Source organism: Salmo salar, chromosome 14, assembly GCF_965601325.2.
Source record: "Salmo salar chromosome 14, fSalSal1, whole genome shotgun sequence".
Taxonomy (NCBI): domain Eukaryota; kingdom Metazoa; phylum Chordata; class Actinopteri; order Salmoniformes; family Salmonidae; genus Salmo; species Salmo salar.
This window is the reverse complement of record NC_138304.1, coordinates 53,572,978-53,592,457: the sequence shown is the minus strand read 5'-3', so window position 1 is coordinate 53,592,457 and position 19,480 is coordinate 53,572,978. Positions and strand designations below refer to the sequence as shown.

Below are 19,480 nucleotides of genomic sequence, written 5' to 3'. Positions count from 1 at the left end.
CCGTGGACTGCTCATGTTTCAGTACCATGGACTGGTCATGCTTCAGTACCATGGACTCCTCATGTTTCAGAACCTTGGACTGCTCATGTTTCAGTACCATGGACTGCTCATGTTTCAGTACCATGGACAGCTCATGTTTCAGAACCATGGACTGCTCAGGTTTCAGTACCATGGACTGCTCATGTTTCAGAACCATGGACTGCTCATGTTTCAGAACCATGGACTGCTCATGTTTCAGAACTATGGACTGCTCATGTTTCAGTACCATGGACTGCTCATGTTTCAGTACCATGGACAGCTCATGTTTCAGAACCATGGACTGCTCATGTTTCAGTACCATGGACTGCTCATGTTTCAGAACCATGGACTGCTCATGTTTCAGAACCATGGACTGCTCATGTTTCAGTACCATGGACTGCTCATATTTCAGTACCATGGACAGCTCGTGTTTCAGAACCATGGACTGCTCATGCTTCAGAACCATGGACAGCTCATGTTTCACAGTGATGGACAGATTGTGTTTCAGAACCATGGACAGATCGTGTTTCAGAACCATGGACAGATCGTGTTTCAGAACCACGGACAGCAGCTCAGTTAACAAACCCACTGTACCACACTTACCATTAGCGCTCCATTAGGACGTTTGTCCTAGCTCTCCATCAGGACCTCTGTCCTAGCTCTCTATCAGGACAGCTGTCCTAGCTCTCCTTTAGGATGGCTGTCCTAGCTCTCCTTCAGGACAGCTGTCCTAGCTCTCTATCAGGACGGCTGTCCTAGCTCTCTATCAGGACGGCTGTCCTAGCTCTCCTTTAGGACGGCTGTCCTAGCTCTCCATCAGGACGGCTGTCCTAGCGCTCCATCAGGACGGCTGTCCTAGCTCTCCATCAGGACGGCTGTCCTAGCTCTCCATCAGGACGGCTGTCCTAGTTCTCCTTTAGGACGGCTGTCCTAGCTCTCCTTTAGGACGTCTGTCCTAGCTCTCCTTTAGGACGGCTGTCCTAGCTCTCCTTTAGGACGGCTGTCCTAGCTCTCCTTTAGGACAGCTGTCCTAGCTCTCCATCAGGACGGCTGTCCTAGCTCTCCTTTAGGAAGGCTGTCCTAGTTCTCCTTTAGGATGGCTGTCCTAGCTCTCCTTTAGGACAGCTGTCCTAGCTCTCCATCAGGACGGCTGTCCTAGCTCTCTTTTAGGACAGCTGTCCTAGTTCTCCTTTAGGACGGCTGTCCTAGCTCTCCTTTAGGACAGCTGTCCTAGCTCTCCTTTAGGACAGCTGTCCTAGCTCTCCATCAGGACGGCTGTGCTAGCTGTCCTTTAGGACAGCTGTCCTAGTTCTCCTTTAGGACGGCTGTCCTAGCTCTCCATCAGGACGGCTGTCCTAGCTCTCCTTTAGGACAGCTGTCCTAGCTCTCCTTTAGGACGGCTGTCCTAGCTCTCCTTTAGGACAGCTGTCCTAGTTCTCCTTTAGGACGGCTGTCCTAGCTCTCCATCAGGACGGCTGTCCTAGCTCTCCTTTAGGACAGCAGTCCTAGCTCTCCTTTAGGACGGCTGTCCTAGCTCTCCTTTAGGACAGCTATCCTAGCTCTCCTTTAGGACAGCTGTCCTAGCTCTCCATCAGGACGGCTGTCCTAGCTCTCCTTTAGGACAGCTGTCCTAGCTCTCCTTTAGGACAGCTGTCCTAGCTCTCCATCAGGACGGCTGTCCTAGCTCTCCTTTAGGACGGCTGTCCTAGTTCTCCTTTAGGACGGCTGTCCTAGCTCTCCATCAGGACGGCTCTCCTAGCTCTCCATCAGGACGGCTGTCCTAGCTCTCCATCAGGACGGCTGTCCTAGCTCTCCATCAGGACGGCTGTCCTAGCTCTCCTTTAGGATGGCTGTCCTAGCTCTCCATCAGGACGGCTGTTCTAGCTCTCCATCAGGATGGCTGTCCTAGCTCTCCTTTAGGACGGCTGTCCTAGCTCTCCATCAGGACGGCTGTCCTAGCTCTCCATCAGGACGGCTCTCCTAGCTCTCCATCAGGACGGCTGTCCTAGCGCTCTATCAGGACGGCTGTCTTAGCTCTCCTTTAGGACGGCTGTCCTAGTTCTCCTTTAGGAAGGCTGTCCTAGCTCTCCATCAGGACAGCCATCCTAAAGAACTAACAACTATGGTTGGCTTTAATTAAATGGTTTAATCACTGTTTGTGATATATGACTGTCTCCTCTCTCTACCAACCAGGAGGAAGAGGAGAAGCTGAGCCTTGATGACAATGTCCTGTTGGATGAGGACTTTGAGGCTGGGTACGAGGCTGGAGAAGAGGAGGAGGAAGAGATGGAGGAGGAAGAGGAGGAAGATGAAGAGGAAGAGGAGAGCAACAAGATGAAGATTCTGCGTCACATTGCGGGCGTGGCGTCTAAAGTGAAGGAGATCATTGGGAATCTGATAACCACCGCAGGAAAAGTGGTGGTCACTATACTGCTAGGACTCACAGGTCAGTGTTTCTCAGTGAGAGAGAGGAATCAGCCCCCTTTGCACTATAGTCATCACTCACACTCTCTCAATGTGTACAAACACTTATTATTGACTGTTAGTTATATTTATTGATATCACTATAGAGCCGTTCCACCTCAAGATAAGCATTCCTGAAACATGCTTTTTTATCTGTTTCTAACTACAGAAACGATTTCAGAAAAATCTGACATGGTGGGTGTCATGTCTTGCTGAATTGAATGACCTTATACCCAAACTAGCGCCAACAGATGTTGTCAGGAAAAACTCCTGGTCCTATCCAATACAGTATACTTCAATGCTGCCATCTCAACCACGGTGTAGCCAACTGTGTATATGTATATATATATATTATATATATCTGCTTCTCTAATTGCTTGATTGATTGATTGATTGATATCTAAGTGTATCTGTGTCCACCAGGTGTAATACTGCTCTTGCTGACATCTGCGGCCTAGTTCTTTGTCTTCCTATAGATCCTTAAATATCAGTGTATCCGTTTGCATCTATCTATATGTATCGTTATGCTTTTTGTACTGTTTCCACCAGGTATCACGCTGCCTTCCCTGACGTCGGCAGTCTATTTCTTCGTGTTCCTGTTCCTGTGTACGTGGTGGTCGTTCTGCCGCACCTTCGACACCCTCATCTTCAGCTGTATGTGTGTCCTCATGGCCATATTCAGCGCTGGACACCTGGTCGTCCTCTACCTCTATCAGTTTCAGTTCTTCCAAGAGAGCATCCCTCCAGAGGACAGCTACATTAGGTTAGATACTGTCTGTCTGTCTGTCTGTCTGTCTGCCTGTCTGTCTGTCTGTCTGTCTGTCTGTCTGTCTGTCTGTCTGTCTGTCTTTCTTTTGATGACAGATATTTAGTTAACCTGGCTACTGTGACTGCTAGGTGTTTACTATACAGCTCAACTCCAGGTAACTGTGTGTATTCAGTAAATCTTCAATTTCATAGTAAATATGAACTTTCACCATTTTACTAAATGTATACAGTATCGCCACGTCCAAGCAGAAGCCAAAATCCACTTGTAGAAATCTACCAGGCTTCTAAACGTAGCGTATTCTTGTTCCTCAATACTTACTGGCTGTAACATATGTTGTCATTATATTTTATGTATAAGAAGGGATGGGATAGGGAGACCATTAGTTGTTTATGTGGAAGGTTGCGGATAAGTGGAAAGGTTGAATTCCTAATCGACCCTTAACCCCCCCCCCCCCTTTACATCTGAAACAATTGGATCAGTGTTAGCAATATAGTAAACTCCCACCCAGTCTGTGCCATGATTGCAGAAGGTACTTATTTAGGTAATGTATTTTAGCAGTGTTGCCCTTGCCACTGTGTCCTTGGCAAGATAGCCTTGTTTCTGGAGAGTATTGATTCTAATGTCTTTAGTCTGCTGGCCGTACATTACAGCAGTGTGTCACGCCCAATACTATTATGGCTATCTATAGCATTAGCATCACCTTATATAGCACCTGTCACCTTGTATGCCATTAGCATCACCTTATATAACAACTGTCACCTTGTATACCATTAGCATCACCTTATATAGCAACTGTCACCTTGTATGCCATTAGCATCACCTTATATAGCAACTGTCACCTTGTATGCAATTAGCATCACCTTATATAGCAACTGTCACCTTGTATACCATTAGCATCACCTTATATAGCAACTGTCACCTTGTATACCATTAGCATCACCTTATATAGCAACTGTCACCTTGTATACCATTAGCATCACCTTATATAGCACCTGTCACCTTGTATACCATTAGCATCACCTTATATAGCACCTGTCACCTTGTATACCATTAGCATCACCTTATATAGCAACTGTCACCTAGTATACCATTAGCATCACCTTATATAGCACCTGTCACCTTGTATACCATTAGCATCACCTTATATAGCACCTGTCACCTTGTATACCATTAGCATCACCTTATATAGCAACTGTCACCTTGTATATCATTAGCATCACCTTATATAGCAACTGTCACCTTGTATACCATTAGCATCACCTTGTATAGCAACTGTCACCTTGTATAGCATTAGCATCACCTTATATAGCGTGTATCACTGTGTATGCCATTAGCATCACCTTATATAGCACCTGTCACCTTGTATACCATTAGCATCACCTTATATAGCACCTGTCACCTTGTATACCATTGGCATCACCTTATATAGCAACTGTCACCTTGTATACCATTAGCATCACCTTATATAGCAACTGTCACCTTGTATACCATTAGCATCACCTTATATAGCACCTGTCACATTGTATACCATTAGCATCACCTTATATAGCAACTGTCACCTTGTATACCATTACATCACCTTATACAGCACCTGTCACCTTGTATACTATTAGCAACACCGTATATAGTGACTATCACCTTGTATACCATTAGCATCACCTTGTATAGCACCTGTCCTCTTGTATACCATTAGCAGCACCTTATATAGTGACTATCACCTTGTATACCATTAGCATAACCTTATATAGTGACTATCACCTTGTATAGCACCTGCCACCTTGTATACCATTACCATCACCTTATATAGCGACTATCACCTTGTATACCATTACCTTATATAGCAACTGTTACCTTGTATACCATTAGCATCACCTCATATAACAACTGTCACCTTGTATACCATTACCTTATATAGCACCTGTCACCTTGTATACCATTAGCATCACCTTATATAGCACCTGTCACCTTGTATACCATTAGCATCACCTTATATAGCACCTGTTACCTTGTATACCATTAGCATCACCTTATAGAGCACCTGTCACCTTGTATACCATTAGCATCACCTTATATAGCGAGTTTCACCTTGTATACCATTAGCATCACCTTATATAGCAACTATCACCTTGAAAACCATTAGCATCACCTTATATAGCAACTGTCACCTTGTATACCATTAACATCACCTTGTATAGCACCTGCCACCTTGTATGGAAGTAGCATCACCTTATATAGCGTGTATCACTGTGTATGCCATTAGCATCACCTTATATAGCACCTGTCACCTTTGTATACCATTAGCATCACCTTATATAGCACCTGTCACCTTGTATACCATTAGCATCACCTTGTATAGCACCTGTCACCTTGTATACAATTAGCATCACCTTATATAGCGAGTTTCACCTTGTATACCATTAGCATCACCTTATATAGCACCTGTCACCTTGTATACCATTAGCATCACCTTATATAGCAACTGTCACTTTGAATACCATTAGCATCACCTTATATAGCACCTGTCACCTTGTATACCATTAGCATCACCTTATATAGCACCTGTCACCTTGTATACCATTAGCATCACCTTATATAGCAACTGTCACCTTGTATACCATTAGCATCACCTTATACAGCACCTGCCACCTTGTATACTATTAGCAACACCGTATATAGTGACTATCACCTTGTATACCATTAGCATCACCTTGTATAGCACCTGTCACCTTGTATACGATTAGCAGCACCTTATATACTGACTATCACCTTGTATACCATTAGCATAACCTTATATAGTGACTATCACCTTGTATACCGTTAGCATCACCTTATATAGTGACTATCACCTTGTATAGCACCTGCCACCTTGTATACCATTAGAATCACCTTATATAGCGACTATCACCTTGTATACCATTACCTTATATAGCAACTGTTACCTTGTACACCATTAGCATCACCTTATATAACAACTGTCACCTTGTATACCATTACCTTATATAGCACCTGTCACCTTGTATACCATTAGCATCACCTTATATAGCACCTGTCACCTTGTATACCATTAGCATCACCTTATATAGCACCTGTCACCTTGTATACCATTAGCATCACCTTATAGAGCACCTGTCACCTTGTATACCATTAGCATCACCTTATATAGCGAGTTTCACCTTGAATACCATTAGCATCACCTTATATAGCAACTGTCACCTTGAAAACCATTAGCATCACCTTATATAGCAACTGTCACCTTGTATAAAATTACCTTATATAGCACCTGTCACCTTGTATACCATTAGCATCACCTTATATAGCACCTGTCACCTTGTATACCATTAGCATCACCTTATATAGCACCTGTCACCTTGTATAATATTAGCATCACCTTATATAGCACCTGTCACCTTGTATACCATTAGCATCACCTTATAGAGCAGCTGTCACCTTGTATACCATTAGCATCACCTTGTATAGCAACTGTCACCTTGTATACCATTAGAATCACCTTGTATAGCAACTGTCACCTTGTATACCATTAGCATCACCTTATATAGCAACTGTCACCTTGTATACCATTAGCATCACCTTGTATAGCAACTGTCACCTTGTATACCATTAGCATCACCTTATATAGCGTGTATCACTGTGTATGCCATTAGCATCACCTTATATAGCACCTGTCACCTTGTATACCATTAGCATCACCTTATATAGCACCTGTCACCTTGTATAATATTAGCATCACCTTGTATAGCAACTGTCACCTTGTATACCATTAGCATCACCTTATATAGCGAGTTTCACTTTGTATACCATTAGCATCACCTTATATAGCGAGTTTCACTTTGTATAACATTAGCATCACCTTATATACCAACTGTCACCTTGTATACCATTAGCATCACCTTATATAGCACCTGTCACCTTGTATACCATTAGCATCACCTTACATAGCACCTGTCACCTTGTATACCATTAGCATCACCTTATATAGCAACTGTCACTTTGTATACCATTAGCATCACCTTATATAGCACCTGTAACCTTGTATACCATTAGCATCACCTTATATAGCACCTGTCACCTTGTATACCATTGGCATCACCTTATATAGCAACTGTCACCTTGTATACCATTACCATCACCTTATATAGCAACTGTCACTTTGTATACCATTAGCATCACCTTATATAGCAACTGTCACCTTGTATACCATTAGCATCACCTTATACAGCACCTGTCACCTTGTATACTATTAGCAACACCGTATATAGTGACTATCACCTTGTATACCATTAGCATCACCTTATATAGCACCTGTCACCTTGTATACCATTAGCATCACCTTATATAGCGAGTTTCACCTTGTATACCATTAGCAACACCTTCAATAGCAACTGGCACCTTGAATACCATTAGCATCACCTTATATAGCAACTGTCACCTTGTATACCATTAGCATCGCCTTGTATAGCACCTGCCACCTTGTATGCCATTAGCATCACCTTATATAGCACCTGTCACCTTGTATACCATTAGCATCACCTTATAGAGCAGCTGTCACCTTGTATACCGTTAGCATCACCTTGTATAGCAACTGTCACCTTGTATACCATTAGAATCACCTTGTATAGCAACTGTCACCTTGTATACCATTAGCATCACCTTATATAGCAACTGTCACCTTGTATACCATTAGCATCAACTTGTATAGCAACTGTCACCTTGTATACCATTAGCATCACCTTATATAGCGTGTATCACTGTGTATCCCATTAGCATCACCTTATATAGCACCTGTCACCTTGTATACCATTAGCATCACCTTATATAGCACCTGTCACCTTGTATAATATTAGCATCACCTTGTATAGCACCTGTCACCTTGTATACCATTAGCATCACCTTATATAGCGAGTTTCACTTTGTATACCATTAGCATCACCTTATATAGCGAGTTTCACTTTGTATACCATTAGCATCACCTTATATACCAACTGTCACCTTGTATACCATTAGCATCACCTTATATAGCACCTGTCACCTTGTATACCATTAGCATCACCTTATATAGCACCTGTCACCTTGTATACCATTAGCATCACCTTATATAGCAACTGTCACTTTGTATACCATTAGCATCACCTTATATAGCACCTGTCACATTGTATACCATTAGCATCACCTTATATAGCACCTGTCACCTTGTATACCATTGGCATCACCTTATATAGCAACTGTCACCTTGTATACCATTACCATCACCTTATATAGCAACTGTCACTTTGTATACCATTAGCATCACCTTATATAGCAACTGTCACCTTGTATACCATTAGCATCACCTTAAACAGCACCTGTCACCTTGTATACTATTAGCAACACCGTATATAGTGACTATCACCTTGTATAGCACCTGCCACCTTGTATACCATTAGCATCACCTTATATAGCGACTATCACCTTGTATACCATTACATTAAATATCAATTGTTACCGTTTACACCATTAGCATCACCTTATATAACAACTGTCACCTTGTATACCATTACCTTATATAGCACCTGTCACCTTGTATACCATTAGCATCACCTTATATAGCACCTGTCACCTTGTATACCATTAGCATCACCTTATATAGCAACTGTCACCTTGTATACCATTAGCATCACCTTATAGAGCACCTGTCACCTTGTATACCATTAGCATCACCTTATATAGCGAGTTTCACCTTGTATACCATTAGCATCACCTTATATAGCACCTGTCACCTTGTATACCATTAGCATCACCTTATATAGCGAGTTTCACCTTGTATACCATTAGCATCACCTTATAGAGCACCTGTCACCTTGTATACCATTAGCATCACCTTATATAGCGAGTTTCACCTTGTATACCATTAGCATCACCTTATATAGCAACTATCACCTTGAAAACCATTAGCATCACCTTATATAGCAACTGTCACCTTGTATACCATTAGCATCACCTTGTATAGCACCTGCCACCTTGTATGCCATAAGCATCACCTTATATAGCACCTGTCACCTTGTATAACATTAGCATCACCTTATAGAGCAGCTGTCACCTTGTATACCATTAGCATCACCTTGTATAGCAACTGTCACCTTGTATACCATTAGCATCACCTTATATAGCAACTGCCACCTTGTATACCATTAGCATCACCTTGTATAGCAACTGTCACCTTGTATACCATTAGCATCACCTTATATAGTGTGTATCACTGTGTATGCCATTAGCATCACCTTATATAGCACCTGTCACCTTGTATACCATTAGCATCACCTTATATAGCACCTGTCACCTTGTATAATATTAGCATCACCTTGTATAGCACCTGTCACCTTGTATACCATTAGCATCACCTTATATAGCGAGTTTCACTTTGTATACCATTAGCATCACCTTATACAGCGAGTTTCACTTTGTATACCATTAGCATCACCTTATATACCAACTGTCACCTTGTATACCATTAGCATCACCTTATATAGCACCTGTCACCTTGTATACCATTAGCAACACCTTATATAGCATCTGTCACTTTGTATACCATTAGCATCACCTTATATAGCACCTGTCACCTTGTATACCATTAGCATCACCTTATATAGCACCTGTCACCTTGTATACCATTAGCATCACCTTATATAGCACCTGTCACCTTGTATACCATTAGCATCACCTTATATAGCGAGTTTCACCTTGTATACCATTAGCATCACCTTATATAGCAACTATCACCTTGAAAACCATTAGCATCACCTTATATAGCAACTGTCACCTTGTATACCATTAGCATCACCTTGTATAGCACCTGCCACCTTGTACGCCATAAGCATCACCTTATATAGCACCTGTCACCTTGTATACCATTAGCATCACCTTATATAGCACCTGTCACCTTGTATACCATTAGCATCACCTTGTATAGCAACTGTCACCTTGTATACCATTAGCATCACCTTATATAGCGTGTATCACTGTGTATGCCATTAGCATCACCTTATATAGCACCTGTCACCTTGTATACCATTAGCATCACCTTATATAGCACCTGTCACCTTGTATAATATTAGCATCACCTTGTATAGCACCTGTCACCTTGTATACCATTGGCATCACCTTATATAGCGAGTTTCACTTTGTATACCATTAGCATCACCTTATATAGCGAGTTTCACTTTGTATACCATTAGCATCACCTTATATACCAACTGTCACCTTGTATACCATTAGCATCACCTTATATAGCACCTGTCACCTTGTATACCATTAGCATCACCTTATATAGCACCTGTCACCTTGTATACCATTAGCATCACCTTATATAGCAACTGTCACTTTGTATACCATTAGCATCACCTTATATAGCACCTGTCACCTTGTATAATATTAGCATCACCTTGTATAGCACCTGTCACCTTGTATACCATTAGCATCACCTTATATAGCGAGTTTCACTTTGTATACCATTAGCATCACCTTATATAGCGAGTTTCACTTTGTATACCATTAGCATCACCTTATATACCAACTGTCACCTTGTATACCATTAGCATCACATTATATAGCACCTGTCACCTTGTATACCATTAGCATCACCTTATATAGCACCTGTCACCTTGTATACCATTAGCATCACCTTATATAGCACCTGTCACCTTGTATACCATTAGCATCACCTTATATAGCACCTGTCACCTTGTATACCATTATCATCACCTTATAGAGCACCTGTCACCTTGTATACCATTAGCATCACCTTATATAGCGAGTTTCACCTTGTATACCATTAGCATCACCTTATATTGCAACTATCACCTTGAAAACCATTAGCATCACCTTATATAGCAACTGTCACCTTGTATACCATTAGCATCACCTTGTATAGCACCTGCCACCTTGTATGCCATAAGCATCACCTTATATAGCACCTGTCACCTTGTATACCATTAGCATCACCTTATATAGCACCTGTCACCTTGTATACCATTAGCATCACCTTGTATAGCACCTGTCACCTTGTATACGATTAGCAGCACCTTATATACTGACTATCACCTTGTATACCATTAGCATAACCTTATATAGTGACTATCACCTTGTATACCGTTAGCATCACCTTATATAGTGACTATCACCTTGTATAGCACCTGCCACCTTGTATACCATTAGAATCACCTTATATAGCGACTATCACCTTGTATACCATTACCTTATATAGCAACTGTTACCTTGTCCACCATTAGCATCACCTTATATAACAACTGTCACCTTGTATACCATTACCTTATATAGCACCTGTCACCTTGTATACCATTAGCATCACCTTATATAGCACCTGTCACCTTGTATACCATTAGCATCACCTTATATAGCACCTGTCACCTTGTATACCATTAGCATCACCTTATAGAGCACCTGTCACCTTGTATACCATTAGCATCACCTTATATAGCGAGTTTCACCTTGTATACCAATTAGCATCACCTTATATAGCAACTGTCACCTTGAAAACCATTAGCATCACCTTATATAGCAACTGTCACCTTGTATAAAATTACCTTATATAGCACCTGTTACCTTGTATACCATTAGCATCACCTTATATAGCACCTGTCACCTTGTATACCATTAGCATCACCTTATATAGCACCTGTCACCTTGTATACCATTAGCATCACCTTATATAGCACCTGTCACCTTGTATACCATTAGCATCACCTTATAGAGCAGCTGTCACCTTGTATACCATTAGCATCACCTTGTATAGCAACTGTCACCTTGTATACCATTAGAATCACCTTGTATAGCAACTGTCACCTTGTATACCATTAGCATCACCTTATATAGCAACTGTCACCTTGTATACCATTAGCATCACCTTGTATAGCAACTGTCACCTTGTATACCATTAGCATCACCTTATATAGCGTGTATCACTGTGTATGCCATTAGCATCACCTTATATAGCACCTGTCACCTTGTATACCATTAGCATCACCTTATATAGCACCTGTCACCTTGTATAATATTAGCATCACCTTGTATAGCAACTGTCACCTTGTATACCATTAGCATCACCTTATATAGCGAGTTTCACTTTGTATACCATTAGCATCACCTTATATAGCGAGTTTCACTTTGTATACCATTAGCATCACCTTATATACCAACTGTCACCTTGTATACCATTAGCATCACCTTATATAGCACCTGTCACCTTGTATACCATTAGCATCACCTTATATAGCACCTGTCACCTTGTATACCATTAGCATCACCTTATATAGCAACTGTCACTTTGTATACCATTAGCATCACCTTATATAGCACCTGTCACCTTGTATACCATTAGCATCACCTTATATAGCACCTGTCACCTTGTATACCATTGGCATCACCTTATATAGCAACTGTCACCTTGTATACCATTACCATCACCTTATATAGCAACTGTCACTTTGTATACCATTAGCATCACCTTATATAGCAACTGTCACCTTGTATACCATTAGCATCACCTTAAACAGCACCTGTCACCTTGTATACTATTAGCAACACCGTATATAGTGACTATCACCTTGTATAGCACCTGCCACCTTGTATACCATTAGCATCACCTTATATAGCGACTATCACCTTGTATACCATTACATTAAATATCAATTGTTACCGTTTACACCATTAGCATCACCTTATATAGCACCTGTCACCTTGTATACCATTAGCATCACCTTATATAGCACCTGTCACCTTGTATACCATTAGCATCACCTTATATAGCACCTGTCACCTTGTATACCATTAGCATCACCTTATATAGCACCTGTCACCTTGTATACCATTAGCATCACCTTATAGAGCACCTGTCACCTTGTATACCATTAGCATCACCTTATATAGCGAGTTTCACCTTGTATACCATTAGCATCACCTTATATAGCAACTGTCACCTTGAAAACCATTAGCATCACCTTATATAGCAACTGTCACCTTGTATACCATTAGCATCACCTTGTATAGCACCTGCCACCTTGTATGCCATAAGCATCACCTTATATAGCACCTGTCACCTTGTATACCATTAGCATCACCTTATATAGCACCTGTCACCTTGTATACCATTAGCATCACCTTGTATAGCAACTGTCACCTTGTATACCATTAGCATCACCTTATATAGCGCTGTATCACCTGTGTATGCCATTAGCATCACCTTATATAGCACCTGTCACCTTGTATACCATTAGCATCACCTTATATAGCACCTGTCACCTTGTATAATATTAGCATCACCTTGTATAGCACCTGTCACCTTGTATACCATTGGCATCACCTTATATAGCGAGTTTCACTTTGTATACCATTAGCATCACCTTATATAGCGAGTTTCACTTTGTATACCATTAGCATCACCTTATATACCAACTGTCACCTTGTATACCATTAGCATCACCTTGTATAGCACCTGTCACCTTGTATACCATTAGCATCACCTTATATAGCGCGTGTCACCTGTGTATGCCATTAGCATCACCTTATATAGCACCTGTCACTTTGTATACCATTAGCATCACCTTATATAGCACCTGTCACCTTGTATAATATTAGCATCACCTTGTATAGCACCTGTCACCTTGTATACCATTAGCATCACCTTATATAGCGAGTTTCACTTTGTATACCATTAGCATCACCTTATACAGCGAGTTTCACTTTGTATACCATTAGCATCACCTTATATACCAACTGTCACCTTGTATACCATTAGCATCACCTTATATAGCACCTGTCACCTTGTATACCATTAGCATCACCTTATATAGCACCTGTCACCTTGTATACCATTAGCATCACCTTATATAGCACCTGTCACCTTGTATACCATTAGCATCACCTTATATAGCACCTGTCACCTTGTATACCATTAGCATCACCTTATAGAGCACCTGTCACCTTGTATACCATTAGCATCACCTTATATAGCGAGTTTCACCTTGTATACCATTAGCATCACCTTATATAGCAACTATCACCTTGAAAACCATTAGCATCACCTTATATAGCAACTGTCACCTTGTATACCATTAGCATCACCTTGTATAGCACCTGCCACCTTGTATGCCATAAGCATCACCTTATATAGCACCTGTCACCTTGTATACCATTAGCATCACCTTATATAGCACCTGTCACCTTGTATACCATTAGCATCACCTTGTATAGCAACTGTCACCTTGTATACCATTAGCATCACCTTATATAGCGTGTATCACTGTGTATGCCATTAGCATCACCTTATATAGCACCTGTCACCTTGTATACCATTAGCATCACCTTATATAGCACCTGTCACCTTGTATAATATTAGCATCACCTTGTATAGCACCTGTCACCTTGTATACCATTGAGCATCACCTTATATAGCGAGTTTCACTTTGTATACCATTAGCATCACCTTATATAGCGAGTTTCACTTTGTATACCATTAGCATCACCTTATATACCAACTGTCACCTTGTATACCATTAGCATCACCTTATATAGCACCTGTCACCTTGTATACCATTAGCATCACCTTATATAGCACCTGTCACCTTGTATACCATTAGCATCACCTTATATAGCACCTGTCACCTTGTATACCATTAGCATCACCTTATATAGCACCTGTCACCTTGTATACCATTAGCATCACCTTATATAGCACCTGTCACCTTGTATACCATTAGCATCACCTTATATAGCACCTGTCACCTTGTATACCATTAGCATCACCTTATATAGCAACTGTCACTTTGTATACCATTAGCATCACCTTATATAGCACCTGTCACCTTGTATAATATTAGCATCACCTTGTATAGCACCTGTCACCTTGTATACCATTAGCATCACCTTATATAGCGAGTTTCACTTTGTATACCATTAGCATCACCTTATATAGCGAGTTTCACTTTGTATACCATTAGCATCACCTTATATACCAACTGTCACCTTGTATACCATTAGCATCACATTATATAGCACCTGTCACCTTGTATACCATTAGCATCACCTTATATAGCACCTGTCACCTTGTATACCATTAGCATCACCTTATATAGCACCTGTCACCTTGTATACCATTAGCATCACCTTATATAGCACCTGTCACCTTGTATACCATTATCATCACCTTATAGAGCACCTGTCACCTTGTATACCATTAGCATCACCTTATATAGCGAGTTTCACCTTGTATACCATTAGCATCACCTTATATTGCAACTATCACCTTGAAAACCATTAGCATCACCTTATATAGCAACTGTCACCTTGTATACCATTAGCATCACCTTGTATAGCACCTGCCACCTTGTATGCCATAAGCATCACCTTATATAGCACCTGTCACCTTGTATACCATTAGCATCACCTTATATAGCACCTGTCACCTTGTATACCATTAGCATCACCTTGTATAGCACCTGTCACCTTGTATACGATTAGCAGCACCTTATATACTGACTATCACCTTGTATACCATTAGCATAACCTTATATAGTGACTATCACCTTGTATACCGTTAGCATCACCTTATATAGTGACTATCACCTTGTATAGCACCTGCCACCTTGTATACCATTAGAATCACCTTATATAGCGACTATCACCTTGTATACCATTACCTTATATAGCAACTGTTACCTTGTCCACCATTAGCATCACCTTATATAACAACTGTCACCTTGTATACCATTACCTTATATAGCACCTGTCACCTTGTATACCATTAGCATCACCTTATATAGCACCTGTCACCTTGTATACCATTAGCATCACCTTATATAGCACCTGTCACCTTGTATACCATTAGCATCACCTTATAGAGCACCTGTCACCTTGTATACCATTAGCATCACCTTATATAGCGAGTTTCACCTTGTATACCATTAGCATCACCTTATATAGCAACTGTCACCTTGAAAACCATTAGCATCACCTTATATAGCAACTGTCACCTTGTATAAAATTACCTTATATAGCACCTGTCACCTTGTATACCATTAGCATCACCTTATATAGCACCTGTCACCTTGTATACCATTAGCATCACCTTATATAGCACCTGTCACCTTGTATACCATTAGCATCACCTTATATAGCACCTGTCACCTTGTATACCATTAGCATCACCTTATAGAGCAGCTGTCACCTTGTATACCATTAGCATCACCTTGTATAGCAACTGTCACCTTGTATACCATTAGAATCACCTTGTATAGCAACTGTCACCTTGTATACCATTAGCATCACCTTATATAGCAACTGTCACCTTGTATACCATTAGCATCACCTTGTATAGCAACTGTCACCTTGTATACCATTAGCATCACCTTATATAGCGTGTATCACTGTGTATGCCATTAGCATCACCTTATATAGCACCTGTCACCTTGTATACCATTAGCATCACCTTATATAGCACCTGTCACCTTGTATAATATTAGCATCACCTTGTATAGCAACTGTCACCTTGTATACCATTAGCATCACCTTATATAGCGAGTTTCACTTTGTATACCATTAGCATCACCTTATATAGCGAGTTTCACTTTGTATAACATTAGCATCACCTTATATACCAACTGTCACCTTGTATACCATTAGCATCACCTTATATAGCACCTGTCACCTTGTATACCATTAGCATCACCTTACATAGCACCTGTCACCTTGTATACCATTAGCATCACCTTATATAGCAACTGTCACTTTGTATACCATTAGCATCACCTTATATAGCACCTGTAACCTTGTATACCATTAGCATCACCTTATATAGCACCTGTCACCTTGTATACCATTGGCATCACCTTATATAGCAACTGTCACCTTGTATACCATTACCATCACCTTATATAGCAACTGTCACTTTGTATACCATTAGCATCACCTTATATAGCAACTGTCACCTTGTATACCATTAGCATCACCTTATACAGCACCTGTCACCTTGTATACCATTAGCATCACCTTATATAGCACCTGTCACCTTGTATAATATTAGCATCACCTTGTATAGCACCTGTCACCTTGTATACCATTAGCATCACCTTATATAGCGAGTTTCACTTTGTATACCATTAGCATCACCTTATACAGCGAGTTTCACTTTGTATACCATTAGCATCACCTTATATACCAACTGTCACCTTGTATACCATTAGCATCACCTTATATAGCACCTGTCACCTTGTATACCATTAGCATCACCTTATATAGCATCTGTCACTTTCTATACCATTAGCATCACCTTATATAGCACCTGTCACCTTGTATACCATTAGCATCACCTTATATAGCACCTGTCACCTTGTATACCATTAGCATCACCTTATAGAGCACCTGTCACCTTGTATACCATTAGCATCACCTTATATAGCGAGTTTCACCTTGTATACCATTAGCATCACCTTATATAGCAACTATCACCTTGAAAACCATTAGCATCACCTTATATAGCAACTGTCACCTTGTATACCATTAGCATCACCTTGTATAGCACCTGCCACCTTGTATGCCATAAGCATCACCTTATATAGCACCTGTCACCTTGTATACCATTAGCATCACCTTATATAGCACCTGTCACCTTGTATACCATTAGCATCACCTTGTATAGCAACTGTCACCTTGTATACCATTAGCATCACCTTATATAGCGTGTATCACTGTGTATGCCATTAGCATCACCTTATATAGCACCTGTCACCTTGTATACCATTAGCATCACCTTATATAGCACCTGTCACCTTGTATAATATTAGCATCACCTTGTATAGCACCTGTCACCTTGTATACCATTAGCATCACCTTATATAGCGAGTTTCACTTTGTATACCATTAGCATCACCTTATATAGCGAGTTTCACTTTGTATACCATTAGCATCACCTTATATACCAACTGTCACCTTGTATACCATTAGCATCACCTTATATAGCACCTGTCACCTTGTATACCATTAGCATCACCTTATATAGCACCTGTCACCTTGTATACCATTAGCATCACCTTATATAGCACCTGTCACCTTGTATACCATTAGCATCACCTTATATAGCACCTGTCACCTTGTATACCATTAGCATCACCTTATAGAGCACCTGTCACCTTGTATACCATTAGCATCACCTTATATAGCGAGTTTCACCTTGTATACCATTAGCATCACCTTATATAGCAACTATCACCTTGAAAACCATTAGCATCACCTTATATAGCAACTGTCACCTTGTATACCATTAGCATCACCTTGTATAGCACCTGCCACCTTGTATGCCATAAGCATCACCTTATATAGCACCTGTCACCTTGTATACCATTAGCATCACCTTATATAGCACCTGTCACCTTGTATACCATTAGCATCACCTTGTATAGCAACTGTCACCTTGTATACCATTAGCATCACCTTATATAGCGTGTATCACTGTGTATGCCATTAGCATCACCTTATATAGCACCTGTCACCTTGTATACCATTAGCATCACCTTATATAGCACCTGTCACCTTGTATAATATTAGCATCACCTTGTATAGCACCTGTCACCTTGTATACCATAAGCATCACCTTATATAGCGTGTATCACTGTGTATGCAATTAGCATCACCTTATATAGCACCTGTCACCTTGTATACCATTAGCATCACCTTATATAGCACCTGTCACCTTGTATAATATTAGCATCACCTTGTATAGCACCTGTCACCTTGTATACCATTAGCATCACCTTATATAGCGAGTTTCACTTTGTATACCATTAGCATCACCTTATATAGCGAGTTTCACTTTGTATACCATTAGCATCACCTTATATACCAACTGTCACCTTGTATACCATTAGCATCACCTTATATAGCACCTGTCACCTTGTATACCATTAGCATCACCTTATATAGCACCTGTCACCTTGTATACCATTAGCATCACCTTATATAGCACCTGTCACCTTGTATACCATTAGCATCACCTTATATAGCACCTGTCACCTTGTATACCATTAGCATCACCTTATAGAGCACCTGTCACCTTGTATACCATTAGCATCACCTTATATAGCGAGTTTCACCTTGTATACCATTAGCATCACCTTATATAGCAACTATCACCTTGAAAACCATTAGCATCACCTTATATAGCAACTG

The 19,480-nt window shown here is 40.6% G+C and overlaps 1 protein-coding gene across 1 annotated transcript in view; it reads left to right on the top strand.

Moving 5' to 3' along the window:
* The window catches only part of piezo2b (piezo-type mechanosensitive ion channel component 2b), a 285,749-nt gene that overhangs the window by 57,696 nt on the left and 208,573 nt on the right, over positions 1–19,480 (top strand). Inside the window, exons 6-7 of the mRNA XM_082961036.1 lie at positions 2,212–2,464; positions 3,031–3,244. Coding sequence (XP_082817162.1) covers positions 2,212–2,464; positions 3,031–3,244 — 467 coding nt within the window. The remainder of the gene's footprint in view (positions 1–2,211; positions 2,465–3,030; positions 3,245–19,480) is intronic.